Below are 20,366 nucleotides of genomic sequence, written 5' to 3'. Positions count from 1 at the left end.
GACATCTTTGATTGACTTTGTTTTACAGTGTGTGCGTACGTCATCCTACCTTTTCTCCTCCTGCCCAGGAGTGCCTCTTCTTCTCCTCCAGCTCTTGTATCCGCTGACGACGAGCTGCCTCCTTCGCCTCCCTCTCCATGTTCTCCTTCAAAAAGAGAAAGAGAAGTTATTTTCCTGATGCGCGTGACTCTTCTGGTCCTCCATAGCCTACAGATATTATGCATGTTGAAAAAAAATTCCTGTGTGCATCAGATCCTGATGCACAAATCAAAGCAAACAAAACAAAACAAAAAATAAAACAAACTGTGAACCCTTGGGCCTTAAATACAACTTCTCCTCTTATGCCTGATTTATGGTCTGGTATTTGTGTCTCTGTCAACAGCTCATCGTGAGAGAGGGGTTTGGGAATTCAAACTACTCAGAGGCAATAGAGACACACTTGAGCCAAAAAGCCAACAATGGTGACATTGTTGGCAATCACACAAAACGGAAGGTTTAGAAAATAATATGTTAAACTGTAAATCAGAAGCGTTATGAAATATGGGATGAAGACTAATATATCAGTTGAAGTATACCAACAGTTTTAACCACATCTACTGGATCTTGTGTGGATTGTTGTACATCTCGTGTAATGGATTTGCATTTATAGTTGTACCTTGACAGCATTTGTGAACCTGGAGCAGAAGGTGTGGAAGATGCTGAAACAGTCGTCCAGCCTGAAAGTGTCTCTGTCCTCGCAGAAAAAGTCGATCAGCTCGCTGCCTTCCCTCTTTAGCTGTTGCCGACTGCCGCGGAGTGAGCAGAGAGATGATGTGGCATGCTGAGACAAACATAAAAAAAAAAAAAAACACACATGAATAGGCACAAAATTACTTTTTAAATTACACACTTATTTAAAGATTATATAAAACTAAAATACTGCTATGTGTGTTACCTGCAGAAAGCTGTCCAGTTGCTGCAGCAGCTCTGTGTCTCTCTGGATGCTCTCCTCCACTGAGTGTGTGCGAGATGTCAGCAAATGCAGCTCAGCATCCAATGTTTCCAATGAGATCCTACCAAAGGAAGGAAAACACAAATCCATGTAGCCTCATTTCTGCTTTGGTTTCATTCATTTTGTGTCTGGTGTAATTTAAGTATCAAATGAAGGACTGAAAAGAAACCAGCAGGGGGCGGTGTTCACTCAGATTCTGTAGAGATGTAATAAAATGATGGAAAGAAGGAGTATAATAAATAAATCCCCACCAAACAGGTTGATGGAGAAATGTATAAATATGTGAATAATATGAAGTGATGTCTGACCTGGCTGCAGCCTGGATGTGACTCAGCTTGAGAGGAAACTCCAAGAGCTTCTCATCTTTTTTATGGGCTTCCTATAGAAAAACAAAACAACAAAACATGAGAAGAAATCTAATGTTCATTTGTTTTTGAGCTCCCAAAGGTCTAACATTTAGGTTTTAGAGACATTAAACTCAACATTCATACAACTCTCACATATCACTCTGTTTAAAGAGCTAAACTAACTGATCCACACAGACAGTGAAACACCAAACGCACACAGATGGATGAGGAGCCAAGAGGGCAGAGGTCAGAATCACCCCATAACTTTAATGAAGAAATGGAAACAATCTGCAACATCAAAAAATAACCACAAAGACAGAAATGGTGCAAAGGGGCAAAAAATATCAAAGATGCTCCATCCATCCAATCATGAGACCCCCCAACTACCTCCTCTTGCTCATTTTGGTGGTACAGAGGTGCTCTCAATCCACATAAAGAGACCCACTCTCTGCCCCAGGGTCCCCTTCTGGTAGACATTGCATCCTTAAAGACATAATCTCACCAGCATGTTTAGGCCTTCTACCAGTAGGACTTGCCTGGAGCTCTATTCTGAGCCCCTCCTGAACTTCTGAGCATCTCACTCTCTGAAGCTGAACCAACAACCTGTCAGAATAAACTAATTTCCACCTGTTGTATCTGCAATTTTATTCTGAGGGTTCGAATTTATATCGACTAGTTACTCAACAGCTTCCCCTTCAGCTTCAGGTCTCTCTTCACCAGTCAAACCGTTTTCTGGTGTACCACGGCCCAAGACGTGGATCTGCTAATTTTCATTGTAACCACTTCACACTGTGCTTCAAACTCCTACTGTCTCAAGAGCTGATTTCATTAATAGATTAATCAAAAAAAGGATTGTATCATCTGCAAAAAGGAGAGACGTGTTTCTGAGACCACCAGATCTGAAATAGTTGGTACAAAACCAGCAGTGGCAGAGTCCACCACTCTCCAGGAATAAGTATGACTTATTGACTGTAATGTGAACCAAGCTCTGGTTGCAGTTGTCCAGGTACCAAGTAGCCTGTAACAATGGCAAACACCCAAAGCAACACCAGGATGACAACCACATCATAGCATAGGTCTTCCCTGGAAACTCTAAAGGTGTGATTCCCCATAAAAATAGGGTCTTTAGGGTCTTCCTCCCTACAAAAAAAAAAAAAAAAGAAAAAAAGAAAGAGACCACATCTCCAGCCTACCCATTTGGAAGTAGTGTCCCTGACCTCCTGCCAATGAGTGCCAACCAGCACAGCCGACTACATCCAGAACCTTGATCAAATTCAGATGAATCTCATTCACCAATGGTGCCTGACAACCAAAGAGCATTTTAACTGTTTGTGTGTCTTCAGCCACACTGGCGTATGTGCAAAAATGAATTGAACAATGATGTTACTCACCAGAGCGACAAAGTGAAGCAGGTTCATGCCAGGTTTGTTAGCTTTGGTGTCAGCCAGAGACAGGAGGGACGACAGCTTGAAGCCTACTGCGTTTCCTGCATAACCTCCCTGCAACGCACATAGAACAGAAATTAAACTCATAGTGGTGAACATTCAAACACTTGAACAACAGAATCTGAAGCTATAAAACTACATTTCCCACAAAGCAGTTGGTCTACATAGTCTACCTGATAAGAGAGAGTAGAGACGGCAAGTCTCCAGTTTGACTGTACACCTAACATGTATCGCCCAATTATCAGCTCATTCTGTTAAACATTTATCAATTAAATGAACATAAATACACTTTTTCTGCAATCATTGTGTCATGACAGTCAAATGAGCTCATGCATTCAGACCCTGAGATTTTAAATGACAGCTTATTTACACAATCTTAGTATCTAACACTAAAATACAACTTCTGCTCAAACTAGCAATCTAAACCGTCAGAAATAAAAGTAGTACCTCAAAAGCAGAGTTGTTGAGGTACTATCAACCTCCGAACAATTTAACACAGACAAACATTTTTAAATGTGCTCTGCTGTGTAAAAAATGACCACACGCCATCTGCTTGAAACCGCTTCTCCTCTTGGAATAAGTCAAGGCCTCATAACCACTCCCACTTCCTGTTTCTGAAAAACACCCAAATCTTTTCCTGTATTGCATCAGTATTAGAGAAACTCACAGTCACTGACACTGAGAGGAGAAATGGCGCAGAAAGGAGTTCAGCTGGACCAAGAAATCTTCTCTTGTTCCATCTGTTTGGATCTACTGAAGGATCCGGTGACTACAACCTGTGGACACAGCTACTGCAGGAACTGTATTAACACTTTGTGGGACAAAGAGGAAGAGAAGAAGAAAATCCACAGCTGTCCTCAGTGCAGGAAGACTTTCACACCGAGGCCTTTCCTGGTTAAAAACACCATGTTAGCAGCTTTAGTGGAGCAGCTGAAGAAGACTGGACTCCAAGCTGCTCCAGCTGATCACTGCTATGCTGGACCTGAAGATGTGGCCTGTGATGTCTGCACTGGGAGGAAGCTGAAAGCCATCAAGTCCTGTTTAGTCTGCCTGGCCTCCTACTGTGAGAAACACCTCCAACCTCACTATGACTCACAAACTTTTAGAAAGCATAAGCTTGTTAAAACTTCTGTGAAGCTCCAGGAGAACATCTGCTCTCGTCATGATGAGGTGATGAAGATTTTCTGTCGTACTGATCAGCAGAGTATCTGTTATCTCTGCACAATGGATAAACATAAAGGCCATGAAACAGTCCCAGCTGCAGCAGAAAGGACTGAGAAGCAGAAGGAGCTCGAGGTGAGACGACTAAACATCCAGCAGAGAATCCAGGAGCGAGAGAAAGATGTGAAGCTGCTTCAACAGGAGGTGGAGGCCATCAATGGCTCTGCTGATAAAGCAGTGGAGGACAGTGAGAAGATGTTCACTGAGCTGATCCGTCTCATGCAGAAAAGAAGCTCTGATGTGAAGCAGCAGGTCAGATCCCAGCAGGAAACTGAAGTGAGTCGAGTCAAAGAGCTTCAGGAGAAGCTGGAGCAGGAGATCGCTGAGCTGAAGAGGAAAGACGGCGAGCTGGAGCAGCTCTCACACACAGAGGATCACAACCAGTTTCTACACAACTACCCCTCACTGTCAGCACTCAGTGAGTCTACACACTCATCCAGCATCAATATTCGTCCTCTGAGCTACTTTGAGGATGTGACAGCAGCTGTGTCAGAGACCAGAGATAAACTACAGGACATTCTGAGAGAGGAATGGACAAACATCTCACTGACAGTCACTGAAGAGGATGTTTTACTGTCACCAGCAGAGCCAAAGACCAGAGCTGGATTCTTAAAATATTTACATGAAAACACACTGGATCCAAACACAGCATTTAGATATCTGTTATTATCTAAGGGGAACAGAAAAGCAACATTTATGAAACAACAACAGTCTTATTCTGATCATCCAGACAGATTCACTGTATGGCCTCAGGTCCTGAGTAGAGAGAGTCTGACTGGACGTTGTTACTGGGAGGTGGAGTGGAGAGGAGAAGCAGTTTTTATAGCAGTCACATACAAGAATATCAGCAGAGAGGGAGAGTCAACTGAATGTGCTATTGGAGCAAATAATAAATCTTGGGGATTACGTTGCGACAACAACAGTTATATATTTCTGCACAACAATGTCCAAACTGTCCTCTCAGGTCCTCGGTCCTCCAGAGTAGGAGTGTACCTGGATCACAGAGCAGGTATTCTGTCTTTCTACAGCATCTCTGAAACCATGACTCTCCTCCACAGAGTCCAGACCACATTCACTCAGCCGCTCTATGCTGGACTTTTATTTTTTGAGGGCGTCTCTGCAGAATTCATTAAACTGAAATAAATGTCACTGAGGGCCAGTTGATTAAAATGTGATTTAGTTTTGACTTTCCTTTGGTCTCCATCATTGTTGCTCAGACCACATTGTCACTAATGCCCACTTTGTTGCCTCTGACATGGGATCCATCTCTACACTAGTCCATTTACATGTACATACTTCCCTTAGGCAGTATTATTAGAGTGGATAGCATGTGGGCATATTCTCATTATTATGCAGTGAAATGTTGATTTACTTACAAAACAATGTTGGTTAAAATGTCTGTTTTAGTTTGCAGTTTCTTTGGTCTCCACATTTTTGCAGTGCACTCATCGTTGTGCAATTGCCTGTCAGTCACACTTTACAGATACTATTTTGATATCTTATCATTTAACGGCACAAATCCAATATTTTCAAATCCGATCTGGGTCACTTTCGTATGTGGTACTGAAACCGATACATATCTGATGTTTTAGAAAGCGACTGCTGTTTGAACGGTCATGTCGCATTAAATCCGTCTTTTACGTCACCAACACAAGACAGATGCCAATTATCAGCGCCGGACAAGATTTCGTGAACGCTTCCTGGCCATCCAGCGAAACTGTTGGGAAGACAGCGTTGGAGAAACGTGAACATTTTATTTGTACTGTATAATCTTCAGATTCTGAGAGAAATCTGCAACTATCCTTTGAAGCACCGCTCCTCCCTAAAACAGCAATAAGGATCATTATTATGCCATATGTAAATAACACAATAACTTTATAATTTAAAGCAAAATTGGGAAACGTAAAGTCTGAAGTCTTTATATTAAGGGCCATCAGTCAAACAATACTGTTTGCTCTGGGTCTAAACAGAGCGCGTTGTATGTGACGTCTTCTTTTGCGCATGCGGGCTGCTTTGAGGGTTCACACTAGAGCGCGTTTGCTGTCACATTTTATCTGTAGTGTGAACAAGCAGACAAAAAAGTCAGATTTGATCAAAAAAATCGGAATTGAGCATTAAGACCTGCAGTGTGAACGTAGCCAAAGTTACAGTTAATCTCATGGTTAAAACTGTACATATGAATCTAAATCTATTTGTAGCACACAGTAAACATGTTTAATTCTGATCTAAAGTTGAACATTTAAACATGAGTTTTTTTGGGACTGACTCAATTTTGGAGCCAGCCTCCAGTGACCACTTGACACTCATACTAATATATGTGAGTGTTTTTAAAAAGAGTATATTACGTCTGATAAGGAAGAGAAGTTCTATGAAAACATTGTTTTGTTTTAATGTCGTCTTAGCATTTCTTTTTTAATTTGCACCTCACCTTTTCATCTTGACTCACTCTAAAAAAAAAGTTTCCATGCAAAGTTTTAGGTTATGTACAGAAACAGGAAATAAACCAGAATTCTAATATTAAATTACTGTCACGGAAATAAAGGGTGGAAACTAAAAAGCCTTTTGTTGCCTCTTCTTCCTTCTTGTATTTCTTTTTCTTCTTCCACCATCTATCCACTTTTTTCTCCCTCATCTAATTATTCATTGATGCTGTACAATGTTTTTTTCCTACTCACAGCATTAAGGAGGTTTCCGGCCTGCAGCACCAGGTGGAGAACAGCATGGAGCTCCTCGCAGCACATTAATTCTGGAGGACGGAGACAAAGTAAAAGAAATGATGTCTTCATTTGTGTCAGTACATAAAGGATAAACCAATGCAAAAGCATCACCTGCTGGAAATAACTGTGTAAAAAGAGAGTAGAGAGGGGAAAAAAAAAAACACAGGGGAAAGGAGGTGAATGTAAAACACAAAACCTGTGCAGTAAAGATACAGATAACATAAGCTTATGATGCTAAAATCCCACTGGGTTTGCTGTATTATCACATGCAGTGTTAGCATGTGGAAGGTTAGTTAACAGTTCAGGCAGTTATCAAGTTCACACACACACTGCTAAAAATACTGAAGGTGTTAGTCTGTATTGGGTGGAGGGTGTAAACGAGGAGGAGAAGGCTTTACTGCAGGTATTTCTGCACCAACGACAGTGACTTTCAGTCCAGATTTATTGCGTTTTATTTCTTTTCATCTTTTTTTTTATTTTTATTTTATTTTTGTTAAAAAATATTCCAGAGTTTCATACACAGATCTCTTTTCTTTCTTTATTTTTTTTACAACTTCTGAATCAAACGGCTCACTCCTTCACATAAAGGTGAAAGTACTGATTCTGAGACATTGTAACACAATCTGTGTAACAGAATCTGCTAAATCTGTGAAAGTGTTTCTAGAAGCTTCTTGGTTATACCTCTGCGTGGTGATTCTGAAGCTAAATTAATCCTCTGAGATCGATGTCATCACTGATGACGACCCCAAACCGAACCTTATGTTTGGAGTCAAGAAAAATAACTTTTCTGGAGGTTTTTAATGTTTTTGATGGATGTGAGTCGGTGTGATTTCTTTGTTGTTTGTTCATTGCAGAGACACAGAGATAGGGTTCATCAGCAGTAATGAGCTGCATCTCAGAGTGTAACTATAAACATGCTCTATGCAACTTTTAACACGTATTATTTATTGTATATTTGACCAAACTCCACTTTACCTCAGTGCCCTGATCCCAGTGTCAGGAGTCAAACGTTACTTTTTTTTTTTTTTTTTTTTTTAAATGTAAAATGAATTTTAAAAAGTTGATGAGTTTGCTCTAAAAAATTTTTACAGCTCCACCACCATCGTTGGTGTTCATGCCATTCTCTCAGTAATTTCAGTTCATACAACAGAGATAGAAGCAGTCTGGCCACATAATCTCTACCTGCCTCCTGTAGCACATTTGCTTGTGGTAAGGAATAAAACATTGTAACACACTCAGTGTTGGTTCTGGTCCTTCTCTGCTCTGCGTTGACACTGAGACAATAAGTAAGAGAAGAGAAACCAGAGCTGTGGCCTGTGTGAGCTCCCAACAGCGGCTGCATGCAGAGAGCAGCTCATCCGTGTGCCGATGATGCTGCGAGCGTGTTACCTTTGATGGCGGCACGAAGGATCTTAATGTCCCGTTTCATGGCCTCGCACGCTGCCGGAAAATCCTCCTTTAAGAGCATGGATTCAATGCGGACTGTGTAACTGCAGACCGAGAGAGAGAGGTGAAAATGAATTGATTAATACATTTTTATTTTGCGTCCAAGCTGGTACACATCACTAAATACAGCTAATGCTACTACTTTACATACTCTCGTAGTAACTGTATACCAGCAGCTGGCAATTAGTTTGAACTGTGGGACTATTTTTAGCGTATCTCATTAAGGAGATGTTGTTATTGGTGTGTGGGGGAGCTGCAGGCATGTAATTGATTCAGCTTGATGTTTTTGAAATGATCTGAAGGCAGATGTCACATTACCAGCGCTCCAGCAGCAGCTACTTACTAACATTTGTTTGTTTTGTTGAGCACAAATTGATGCATTAACGGTTATGATTCCTGAGTCACTGTGAGTCAGCTCTGTTAACTGTCACAAGGTCCTGTTTAGTGATACAAAAACATTTTCCCCCACTTAGAGCTAGAGCTGGTACACAGACCACTTTTACCCAACACTGTTTCACACCAGTGCATCATGTTTTCAATGTAAAAATTCAAAGTAACCACTGTACAGCCAGTAAAAGTATTTATGTTTAATGTTGTAAGTATACAAGTAAAGTACTACAAAAATGTACTTTTTTGGTGCAGTATTTCAGTGAATGCAACGGTGAAACTGTACAGACAGTGGAAGTATTTTCAGTGTAAAACTGTTTCACCACATTGACATGGATCTTGCATGAATATCGGAAATGTTGAAAAAAAAGATCATAAAAGGTTTAATTCTAATTTCTGAAACTTGCAGTGAAAGTTGAACGCAGCATAAAACTGAATAACTAAGTAAAAGTTCAGCGCTCACCTGGGCACCTGAATCAGCCGGTACATGAAGGAATCGGCCAATGAGAGCTGAGAGACTTCACCACGGTGTGCCTTCAGTTTCTTCACCTTCATGAGTGCAAAAAGATGGATCAGATAAAAAAAACACATCAGTGTGTGCGTGCGCGTGTGTGTGTGTGTGTGTGTGTGTGTGTCTCACCTCTTCAGACTCTGGCAGCAGTTTCAGCATTTCTCTCAGACGCTCCACCCCAAAAGCCTCACTGTTGCCATGGCGGATTTCATCTACTATAGTCTCATTGGACCTGGAGGAAGAAGATGTTTAAATTTAGTGTGAGCAGCGATATAAAAAACAAACAAACACAACACTCATTGTGCTGAAATTAAGAATTAAAATGGCATCAAAATAACATTACACTAAGCTGATCTGGGTTTTCCCCCCCACAGAGATTTAATTACCATCTGCACACGTACAAGGTACACTCAGTTCACTCTGTCAGGTTAAAATTAAAACAAGAAAATAAATAATTTAAGACACAGTTTTATCACTTTGTGAACTCCAACCTTTTGCTTTTAAATGATAATTTCATTTTCAACATTGAAACAATGTTATATATTCATTCAGGAATTAGCCTGAGACGACATTTATAGTTATTTTTCTGTTGACTGGAAGCACCTTCCCTGTTACTTAAAGTAAAATAAAATGGACAAAATAACTTCTTTAAGTAATTAACTTCAGTGCCGATACACATCCAGTTTATTTTAACCTGCACAGTGGATGAAGAGAAACTCCATAAATAAATACTGTAATGCAAATTTTGTAACTTATTGTACTGTTGTTAGGAGATAGAAACTTTCTTGCACAGAGTTATTGTGCAAAGCTGCTTTCAAGGTCATGAGGAATTCCATAAACTTAAGATTTTCCTATTTGATATCCAGTTTTTGTATTTTTCGCTGAAACCTTCAATTTGTTCAATGAGTACAGAACACACTTTCACAGTTAGGCCAAGTACAAAAAGACTGAAATTCTGATGTCAGAGTTCATGAAAACCGTTTCTCGACTGAATGCCCTGAATAAACTGGACAGGCATGTTCTGTCAGATCATTCCACCAAGTAGAACATCCTTGTACATATTTTTACACTCTGTTATAAATGCAACATGATGTCACAGAGTTTGCAGATGTATTAACAACAGTTTTAGTAACATGCTCTGGACAAAATTTTAAAATGGGATTTTCTAAGCAACAAGCCCTAAAACGAGAAAAGCAAAAATCCCACATTTGAAATTTTGTTTCCTTAATTTTATGACAAAGAAAATTAGTGTTTTTGTAACAGTGTTTTCTGAATACTGTCTGTCAGTGCTGTTTACATCTGTCTAAATCTCAGCAAGGATATCTGACAGTGGATTTGTGGGTTTAGAAGTTATTGGCCTTCTGTGTGTGTGTGTGTGTGTGTGGGGGGGGGGGGGGGGGGTTGTTGGTCGGAGAGCTGTTTGTCACACATTAAGTGATCGTTCAATGGAATCCGCTGTGATGCTAATGATTGTCTCCGCTGCTCTCTTACCTGCCTGAGAAATGTTGGCTTTAAATTTACGGCAGTAATTTATCAAAGATGTGCAGAGCATGGAAGGAGAGCGTGAGAAATAGAGACAGGTGGTTAACAGTGAGTCTTTACAGTTGTCTGTACAACCTGGTGGAGTCTTTCATGTTTTAAGGCTGCATTTCAGTAAATGGTGTTGAAGATCTTGTTAAAATGGAAGAACTATGAACAAAGAAAAGTCAGATTTTGACACACTGCACAAGTCTGGAAGGCATTTGATTGGTAAAGACTTCATTTTTCAACATCAGAATAATCCCAAACACATTGTCAATTACAGTAAAAGAACACCTTGACAATACCTGGACCTGCACAATAAAATGGTATCAGTCATGGACTGGCCTCCCCTGAACCCAAATCTTAACATTACTGAAGCAGTGTGAGAACAGAACAAACAAAGCAAACCCCCCCCCCCAAAAAAAAAAAAAACACATCCAAAGAAGAGTTTTGAATGTCCTTCAAGAAGCCTGGAGAACTATTCCTGAAGACTGTTTAAAGAAAGTACAAGCATGCTGTTTAAGAAAGTTCAGGCTGTGCTGAAGAACAAAGGTGATCCTGCTAAATATAGATTTTCAAGCTCATCTGAACTGTACAAACTCTGATTTGTCTTATATACTGGTTTTCCATGTATGTTTTCTCACATTGTAATAAATCGCTGCACCTTTTTTTTTTTAACCATTTCCTTAGAAAAGTATAAAGAAGTGCAGGGCAACTCGAACATTTTGCACAGTTATCCCAAAGTATATTTCCTGGAGCAGATGGCTGTGTCTTTTACTTCCCACTTCTCGAAATTGTTACTTTGTTGTTGGAAAAGTTAAAAGTACTTATACCCAAGTCTTGATGCATGCTTAATCATCCAGGTAAGGAAATCCTGATGAGTGACGGAACTTTTCTCCACCTGGAAACGTTACGTCCGGATGAACAGAACTAACTTTTTGGGTACTTTTAGCTCGGTGTTAAAGCAGCTGCAAAACCTTCAGCTTAATTTGAAACTGAATGACAGAGTTTTTGTGGATATTGTACATCGTGAACATAAAATGATGCAATACAACTCAGATTCTTCTCTAATTGATTTCAGGTATAGTTGCTGTACATTCCTGCTCTCTGTCTCCCACATGCCTGTATGTCCCTCAGTGTGTTTGGTAAGCACTAAGTCTCAACATGGTGACCTGAATGATTCAGCACATTCATTCAATACATCCTCTAAGCTTAGCCAACTTACTCACCTTGTGGACACTTTTTACATGACTTCCTATCTCTATATTAAGCTGTGGTGAAGATGTAAAATCCTCAGTGAGGTATAAATGTAAAAAAGGTGAAGGAAGGTTTAGATAAAGCAAGTTTTTTCATTCTTTGAACTACATTAAAGCTTCATGAATACGTATCTATGAACAATATAAATGCAGTAATCCTGTCAAGCAACATTGCAGTGACCTTACCATGAATGGGTTACAAGACAGCAGGCCCCTGGGGAAAGAGATGCACAAGACCACCAACCCTCCTACAGAGGATTAAGACATCAGGCTCAAGGACACACAAACCACAACCCTCGGTGTAGCCGAGCTGTTTTGTGTCTCTTTGGAGCAGCGCTGTGCTTTGATTTGAATGTAGGATATCACTTTCTTGCTGTTTTGTCCCATTTTGTATGCTTTTTTTGTTCATTTTATGTCCCTTTGTAGCCACTTTATGCCTGTTTGTTACCATTTTGTATCTCTTTATTTCTATTTAATCGCTCTTGTAGAGATTTTCATCTTTTTGTCATCAAATTATGTATGCTTGTAACAATTTCGCATTTCCTCGTATTCTCATTTCATTTCACTGTGTTTTTTCTCTTCGTGATCAATTTTAGTTTCTCAGTCTTCATTTTGTATCCTTTCATGGCTAACATAAGTTGCCTTGTACCTATTTTGCATCTTTTTAACCATTTTACACCCCTTTATTGCCACTTTGCACCTCGTCATGCAAGTTAAGTTCACTTTCAGCCATTTGGCCTCCTTGTGACCATATTGTATCTCACAGCCATTTTATGCCCCTTTGTCACAAGGTTACACCTTTCTCATTTTTCTTCTTTTCTCCTCAAGTGGTTTAATTCTTCTTATTGCTATTTTGCATCTCTCAGACATTTCTGTCCAATTATTGCCATTTCGGAACTCTTTGTTGTCAGTTTAAATCTTTTTGTTAATAATAGTCAATAATCAATGACATTGTAGTTATTTTCTGTCACTTCTGTAGCTCTTCATTATGAATTTAAATCTTTGTTTAGACAGTTTGTCATTTGTCAATTTAAGATCATTTTATATCCATTAAGTTATTCTAAGAAGTTTGGAAAGCAAAGCATCTGGACTTCTTTAAGTTTCCTTGAAGACGTTTCACCTCTCATCCGAGAAGCTTCTTCAGTTCTAAGAGCAATTGGTGGAGGGTCCCGGATTTTAAGCCCTATGGGAGTATCCCCCCAAGAGGGATAATGGACCCCCTAATGATCCTCTACCTAATCACATGAGCCAAGGTGTGAAAATGGGTGTGGGTCACAATCAGCCAGGGTTTCAGGTGAGCTCATTGTGAAAACTAATCCCACCCTATCATGTGATTTCCTGAGGTCAGATGGCCCAGGATGTGAGTGGGCATTAAGGTGTCTGGGGAGGGAACTCAAAACTGGATTATAGATGGCAGACAGTTGGTGTCGTAAACCATCGCCTCTGTTCAAAGATGGTCGCTCACAGTGGACATAGATGAATTCTTTCACTCCTCTTTCAAACAGTCTTCTCTGTCCAAAATGTGAACATTGATATCCTCGAAAGAGTGTCCTTTGTCCTTTAGATACAGATGGACAGACAATAGAAGCTTCTCGGATGAAAGGTAAAAAAAAAAAGAAAAAAAAAGAAAAAAAAAAAAAAAAAAAGGTCTTCAACTAAGCTTAAGTCCAGACACTTTTTTTAAGCTCCTTAGACTACGATGACCCAGATGACTGAGAACCTTCACATTCCATTAAGTTATTGTTTTACATCTCTTTTTTTCGTCAACTTGAATTTGATTGTTGTCATTTTGCTCGCTTCATCTCTTGCGTCCCTTGTTGTATTATCTCCGTATACGTCAGTCTTTTCCTCTAATCTGACATATGGTCACATGTCTGTTGTGTATTCAATCAAGTATAACCTGCCCACATCATCACATTTGTTTATTCAACACTTCAGGATGATGGTGAGGAAACACACTACAATACAGCATTGCTTTGTGACACGCCATCAGCTAATAAAATTCCCATCTCCGTCTGACAGTCATTTTGTCATAGTCATGCTGTGTCATACCCACATTATTCTCAACATACACCGACATGACAACACTGTCTGGATTTAGCATTCCTGTTCATGACTTTCCTTTTCTTCGTTTCTCTGGGAATCAAATCCGTGACCTTTAAAGCGAAAGCTTGCCTATCATAATTTAATCCACTTGACATAACTTTCAGTCAGAAATTATCAGTTCGATGCTCTGATGCTTCTTATTATGGAATTCAAACAGAGGCAGCAATGAACAACCAAATACATAAAAACATATTTTGTCTTTGTCTCTATGTTTTCGTGTTGGGTTAAAGAACTCTGTGTGTGTGTGTGTGTGTGTGTGTGTGTGTGTGTGTGTGTGAGTGATCATGCTCAAGATCAAGTGAGATTATTTACCTCTTGAACTGTTTGAGAAAAATTGCAATGTTCATCCCTCGCTTAGCATCTAGGATGGAAACCTGAGTGTGAGAGAGAGAGAGGGTCAATCTGAGGTCAAAGCCCTGGTGGAAACTGTCACACACACTTCACTCCATCTCCCATGCCTTCAACAAACAGCAGCACACGCAGCCCTGCATCAAAAACACACCTCCTGTTTGGTCTCTCTAAATGAGCTGCTGGTTTTCCCTCCCCTAGCGGGCGTTGCCAGGGTTTTTGATTGACCGTCATGTTGGCCGAACAGCTCTTCGACAGTCTGAGCGTCAATCTCGTATTTCTGTTTCACTTGGCCTTGAGTCCATAGGTTGAGTCGTCCCTTTACCTGAGACACAGATTTTAGTAATGTAATAGCCGTTTTATGAAAGTGCCCGATTTCTCTTTGGACTCAAGCGTTTTCAGAGAGGTGCTTGAGTCATCATTTACGTTTGCCAGTAAGCAAAACAATGTAATATATATTAAAAATATATATGTTAAAACAATGTGCTAAGACAAATGTAAAGCAGGAACTCTACCTGCTCCTCTGGAATCGTTTTCCAGAAAAAACTCCTCACCCTCCTTTTCTTCTTCAGCCCACCAGCGGGGTGTCCAAGCTCTGGTGGCAGAGGCAGTAGGGGAGGAGGAGGTGGGGGAGGTGGTGGAGGAATGTCAGGTGATTTCATCTGGTTATCTTCTATGTCAGCATACCTCGATGGAGGACGAGGAGGAGAAGGGAGAGACATTGTCACGGTAACAGCTACATCCTCTTGTTGGACAGAGAAATCTTGGCTCCCATTGGCCTGCGAGACGCTGCCCATCACATGCATCCCTGCTGCTGATGGGGCAGTCGAGGACAGGGGAGATGGTGGGTTTGGAGGCAGACTGTAAGATCAGTGGGCCGATTAACTGACCATTGTGAAGGGTATAGTTACGAGGATGAAGATGGGTCATCGCATTTGCAACATCGGATGACACCAAGGTCAGGTTACGAGACCTAAAGATGCTGGTAAGCAAAAGAAAGGAGAAAATTAATGTTAGCTTTAAGTGAGAGAATTAGAATTTAATAAGCTTGTTATTAAATCTAAATATACAAAATCTTTTTGACCCATAGGGAGAACCAGAAACAAATTTTGAGTTTACAGTAGAAAACACATTTTACAGACGCAGCAGTTACAGTTCCAGGTTTGTTAGAGAAATGCAGTTCATTGCCCATCCACCAACGGCCATTTGAGGATGGTTCCAAGAGGGAGTCAAGCCACACAAACTCCCACATTACATTTTCAACCTTACAGTACCAATAGACATGTCCACTTCTGGCTCCAACTAAATCTCATGGTAGCAGCCGACGTGCTAACAACTGGTGAGACTTCAAAACTGAGAGTCCAAAGCCAGGTGGGGATATCAAATTATTATATTTATTCTATGGGAAAAACTTCAATAACTAATCAAGTTATTGCAAAAGAACAAAGTAAAGAGACCGGCCAATAACCCTCTGGCAAAAATATGTATTCCCCAGCTGTTTGGCTAATGGTTGCTGAAAGGTGCTTTCGACTCGACTCTCAGAGGATTGCTGCAGTGGCATTTTTTATGCATTGGAAGACAATGACTTGTCTGGAATTACTCACCAACTATTCACCAAACAGCAAAAAAAAATAAATAAAACAGAAACAGAGTGGTTTTCAAAGTAGAAGTTGGCAAGCATTTGCAGACAAGTTAGCAACTTGTATTGGCTTTTGACTAAAGCAATGACAGGTATGTTTTTGGTGCTTTACGACTGAATGAAACAAGTGACAACCAGCAAGCTCTAACAACCACTCGCTACCATTGAAGGAGACACTAGCCGTTCTCTGGGTCTGTGTTTCTGAAGCTACCGTTTTTTGATCCTTTTTTTTGCACTTCTTCCTTTTTACAATAATCTCAGCTGATGTTCTCTTTTCTGTTCATGATAACTTTTCAAATAAACCAGTGTTTGACCTCCACGTAATGCCAATGTGATAGAGCTATGCCTGTTATTTTATATTTTCAAGGTCTGCCTGTAGCTGAATTTCTATAATCTCTATAATTTCTATAATCTTTCTCTTTACATAGCCAAAGAGCTAAGCAAAAAGATACACACAGATTACCCACATTACGTGCATTACACAATCAACTCCAAGTCCAATATAAGGTTTTTTAACTCTCCACCAACTGTTGAAGGAAATATCTGGAATTTTAGGATGCATGTCGACTATAAGAAAATTACTTTTTTCTTTGTATTGGGTAATTAAGACAGAAAACCTCAAGTAAGCTGAGAGCATTTTTTATATTTGGTATGACAATAATCAACAAACAGTGTCACTGTGATAGGACTAATAGGAATCATAGGAGAAATCGTGTTCACTGGAATGCAAAATGTAAAAAGCTGCTGCAGAGAGAAAAATGACTTTGGCACGTAAGCATGTTGGTCTCGTGCTGACATTCATCTGTATTATTCATACTGTGGGTGTGTGAGTGTAATTACATGAAAAGCAATTAAACATTTCTAAAGTTAAACATTTGCTTTTGAGTCGTGTATGTGTTTCTACCGTTTTTGTGCAAGCCTTTTTCCTCCATTGAAACCTGTTGTGTTTGTTTTTCAAACAATTAAACACCTCCAGCAGTTCTCCGACCTCCTTCTCTTCTTAACCCTCTCAGGCTCAAATTAAACTTTTTGTTGCTAATGCACAACCAAGTCCTGCAGTGGTACTTCTGAGTAAAAAAAACCTCATAAAATATGTATGTGGGGTAATCAGGTTGTTAGTTTTTAACTGTTGCAAATCGGCAACGCCTGCCTTGAGAGGGTTAACACATATTTCATTCCCTCTTCAAACATCACCAGCCTCACCTGGATGTCAAAGCATCTGCTGTACAAAGGTACGCTTAGAAAATGAATATTGAATGTATTGTGACCTATCTAATAAATGGATTTTCGTAGAGTCTGGTTCAGACATTGAAGTCCCCCAGAGGATGAATCCTGCTGGCTTTTGGGGTTTGAGTGACATAACTAAGATTTGATGCTATATAAATAAAATTTAATTGAATGCGCTTTAGATATACACGCTCCTCAGAGGATGAATCTTCTTGACTTTTTTTCCCTCCCACTGCCTTTTATTCCTAGGACCACCATGAACAGCTTTATTGTTGTTTCAGCTGAACTAATGCTGTAGATGGATTGCTGTACAATCTGGCTTAGACATTCATGTTCCCCAGAGGGTGAATCCTAATGACTGAGTTGATCTCTGATCTTTCCTCCAGCAGTATCTCCCCCCTGGATTAACATATGTGGTTTTGAGTGGAATATCTCTACAACTGTTAAATGGATTGCACTGAATATGGATGAGACATTCACATTCTCCAGCATATCAATCCTACTGATTTTATTAATTCTCTTTGTTTTTCTGTAGCACCACCATAATGTTGTCATGTGCTGCTTAACTATTAAACTTTGGTCCTCAACATGTCTACCATCATCGTGGGATTTATTGCAATCAAAACCACCAAAGTATCTCAGGATATGTTACTGGAAACTGATTGCTGTAAAATCGAGTTCCTCTAAGGAGGATGAATCCTATGGTTTAGATGATTGTCTAACTTTCCTAGCAATAAAATAAGATTGAAATTTTTGATTTTGAGTAAAATATCACAATTACTGAGTGGACCTCTCTCCAAAGCAGGAATCCCGCTAACTGTTTTGTTCACCTGATTATCATCATGGCACTGGACCTTTGTTGTTCTATTACTGTAGAAGGATTGATGCAAAGCCTAGGTTTAGCATTCATTTAGACACTAAGGATCAAGCCCACTTTTTCTTTTTAAATCCTCTATTGACATTTGTGGTTTTGAGTGAAATAACAGTTATTGAATAAACTACGGTGAATTCTGGTTTAGATGTTTATTCCTCTCAGGACGGAGCAGAAAACTTCATGGTTAATGTAACTCTTACTCACCATGATGAAGAACATTGTTAATTGCATTTTCTAATAACAACTCCTTTGGCATTTTTGACAGCCACCGGCAGGAAGCCCACAAATGAATTATTTAATACATACAAGATTCCCCAGTGTGAAGTTCTGGATACATGTCGACAGAGATACACACTTCCTGCTGTTGAATTAGAGATGAGTGTGTTACGTAAGTTAATCTCACAACATTGTTTTTCAGCCAAATTTCTTCAGTCATTTATGTTGATTGTGTGCAAATGTTTACAATTAGTCAAAAATGAGAAAAATATTTTCTTTAATCTCTCGGGATATTAAGTTAGTTGTTTGTTTGTTTTATTTGTTTTCTTAGAGCATATCTTGTATTTTAAAACATTTATATTTCGATTATTATTTTATTAAAAATTTAACAAATGAAAATGTATTTATTAATTTCAATAAATTAAATCTAATAACATTTTATAAATGTAATAAAATCAAATAAATAAATAAATGAAACCCACAAATGAACAAAAATTATTAAGAAACTAACGTTTCTGTGAGCAGCAAACTTTCCAGTAAAAACGTGATGTGCTGGCTTTGCTTTACTTATTTGGTGTCGTTAGTGTTTTTCAGTTGAGGGTTTGGGTCGGCATGCACGGCTGTGGCAACTAGTCATAGTATTGCTGATTGTCATGGTAACACAAACAATGACAGTTTGTATACTTGGCAGAGAACACATTTAGGTCACAATGTGCACGTGTGTTAAAACTACACATACATTATCCTTTTCTCCTGAACACCCTGAGATCTGTTTTTTTTCTCTCGCATCTCTTCATCCTCAAAGGACCACAAACAAAACATTTTGATAACTTTCTCTCTTTAAACAGTTTCAGGCAGTTGATTTAAAATGTTAGTGATGATGATGTCCAATCACGTAACTCAAAATGCAAAAATGCCAAACTGTTGACCTGGTTCTCATGAAGGTTTCTAATTGGACAATGGGGTTGTGCGGTAGAGGAGGAGCCACAAAAGTACAAACAAGAATGGCCACACTCACACAAATCAACAAAAATAAGAGCAGAACAGCTCCGGAGATAAAGAAAGCGCGGAAAAAACGCAAAATGTAAATGGATGACAACGAAACAAAAACATGACTTTAACGTGGCATTAAAAAGCCATAAAGACCAACTACAGTAACAAGAACAGGAAACTACCAACAGGAAATGTAGCAACATGCAAAGAACTACAACAGTCCACAAAAAAAGCTACAAACAGATGCAAAATTACCAAAAAACCCAAAATGTTTAACAATGATACAGAAAACATTAACAAATAGACACAAAAACACAAACTACCCAAAAGGTTGCAGAAAATATTCACAAAAAAATAAAAATCACAGAAACAAAGTGACTTAAAGACCACAAAGCGTTAGCATAGCCCAACAAATAGTATAATACCTCAAAGACAGACACAAAAACAGCAATGCACAAAAACAAGAAGAAGAAGATTCAGACAAATGGATAAAAAACAGCCACAAGACGATTTAAAAAAAAAAAAAAATGAAAACAATTAAAACAAAAACAAATGCACATAAAGAAAAAGGACCCACAGCTGATCAAAACAACCACAAAGAGACACAAAATCACCCATAAAAAGTAAAATGTCACAAATAAACACAAACATAGGTCACCATGGCAGGTACCAATAGGTGACTGTGATAGTAAAACATGCAGAAAAACAGCAACAACAATCCTCAAACAGCTACAAGAAGAAAAACTAAATGTACAGAGACAAAGACATGGAAAAAGGCTGCTAAGAAACAAAAAAGACAAAACAGCCACAAAGAGACACAAATTATCCACAGATATATTTTAAAAAACAAATAAACAAAAGAGACATAAAATCAAGGTGACAATATAACTGAAAATAAACAAAAACAGCAACATAGTAATCAAATAAATCCCCCAAAAAGTAAAACAAAATATTATTAACAACAATAAAAGAGTCATAAATATAAAATGCAAACAGAGAAACAAATCACTCACAAAATGAAACAGAAACTGAAAAATGTAAATTTAAAAGAACACAAAACGAGCCAAAAATAAATCCAGGAACAAAAAAAATAAATAAACAAGAAGATTAAAAAGTTGTGC

At 39.1% G+C, this 20,366-nt stretch overlaps 2 protein-coding genes across 4 annotated transcripts in view; one reads left to right on the top strand and one right to left on the bottom strand.

Annotated features, from left to right (window-relative positions):
* The window catches only part of LOC146390272 (uncharacterized), a 34,194-nt gene that overhangs the window by 3,689 nt on the left and 10,139 nt on the right, over positions 1-20,366 (bottom strand). For 2 of the 3 annotated variants that reach the window (XM_084923326.1, XM_084923327.1), the window contains exons 2-13: positions 14,812-15,278; positions 14,451-14,621; positions 14,261-14,322; positions 9,195-9,297; positions 9,018-9,103; positions 8,111-8,211; positions 6,680-6,750; positions 2,730-2,837; positions 1,300-1,370; positions 935-1,052; positions 656-820; positions 50-145 (exon numbers count right to left, since the gene is read on the bottom strand). In XM_084923326.1, coding sequence (XP_084779452.1) covers positions 50-145; positions 656-820; positions 935-1,052; positions 1,300-1,370; positions 2,730-2,837; positions 6,680-6,750; positions 8,111-8,211; positions 9,018-9,103; positions 9,195-9,297; positions 14,261-14,322; positions 14,451-14,621; positions 14,812-15,102 — 1,443 coding nt within the window. In that variant the 5' untranslated portion in view covers positions 15,103-15,278. The remainder of the gene's footprint in view (positions 1-49; positions 146-655; positions 821-934; positions 1,053-1,299; positions 1,371-2,729; positions 2,838-6,679; positions 6,751-8,110; positions 8,212-9,017; positions 9,104-9,194; positions 9,298-14,260; positions 14,323-14,450; positions 14,622-14,811; positions 15,279-20,366) is intronic. The other variant, XM_084923328.1, reaches the window with a different exon arrangement.
* LOC146390273 (tripartite motif-containing protein 16-like) lies at positions 3,431-7,106 on the top strand. Its single transcript, XM_084923329.1, has one exon. The coding sequence runs from the start codon at positions 3,474-3,476 to the stop codon at positions 5,145-5,147; it is 1,674 nt and encodes a 557-aa protein (XP_084779455.1). The 5' UTR covers positions 3,431-3,473; the 3' UTR covers positions 5,148-7,106.

This window comes from Perissodus microlepis, chromosome 3 (assembly GCF_051167445.1).
Source record: "Perissodus microlepis isolate ML-2025 ecotype Zambia chromosome 3, ASM5116744v1, whole genome shotgun sequence".
Lineage (NCBI taxonomy): Eukaryota > Metazoa > Chordata > Actinopteri > Cichliformes > Cichlidae > Perissodus > Perissodus microlepis.
The sequence above is the reverse complement of the archived record's forward strand: the minus strand, read 5'-3'. Positions and strand labels throughout refer to the sequence as shown.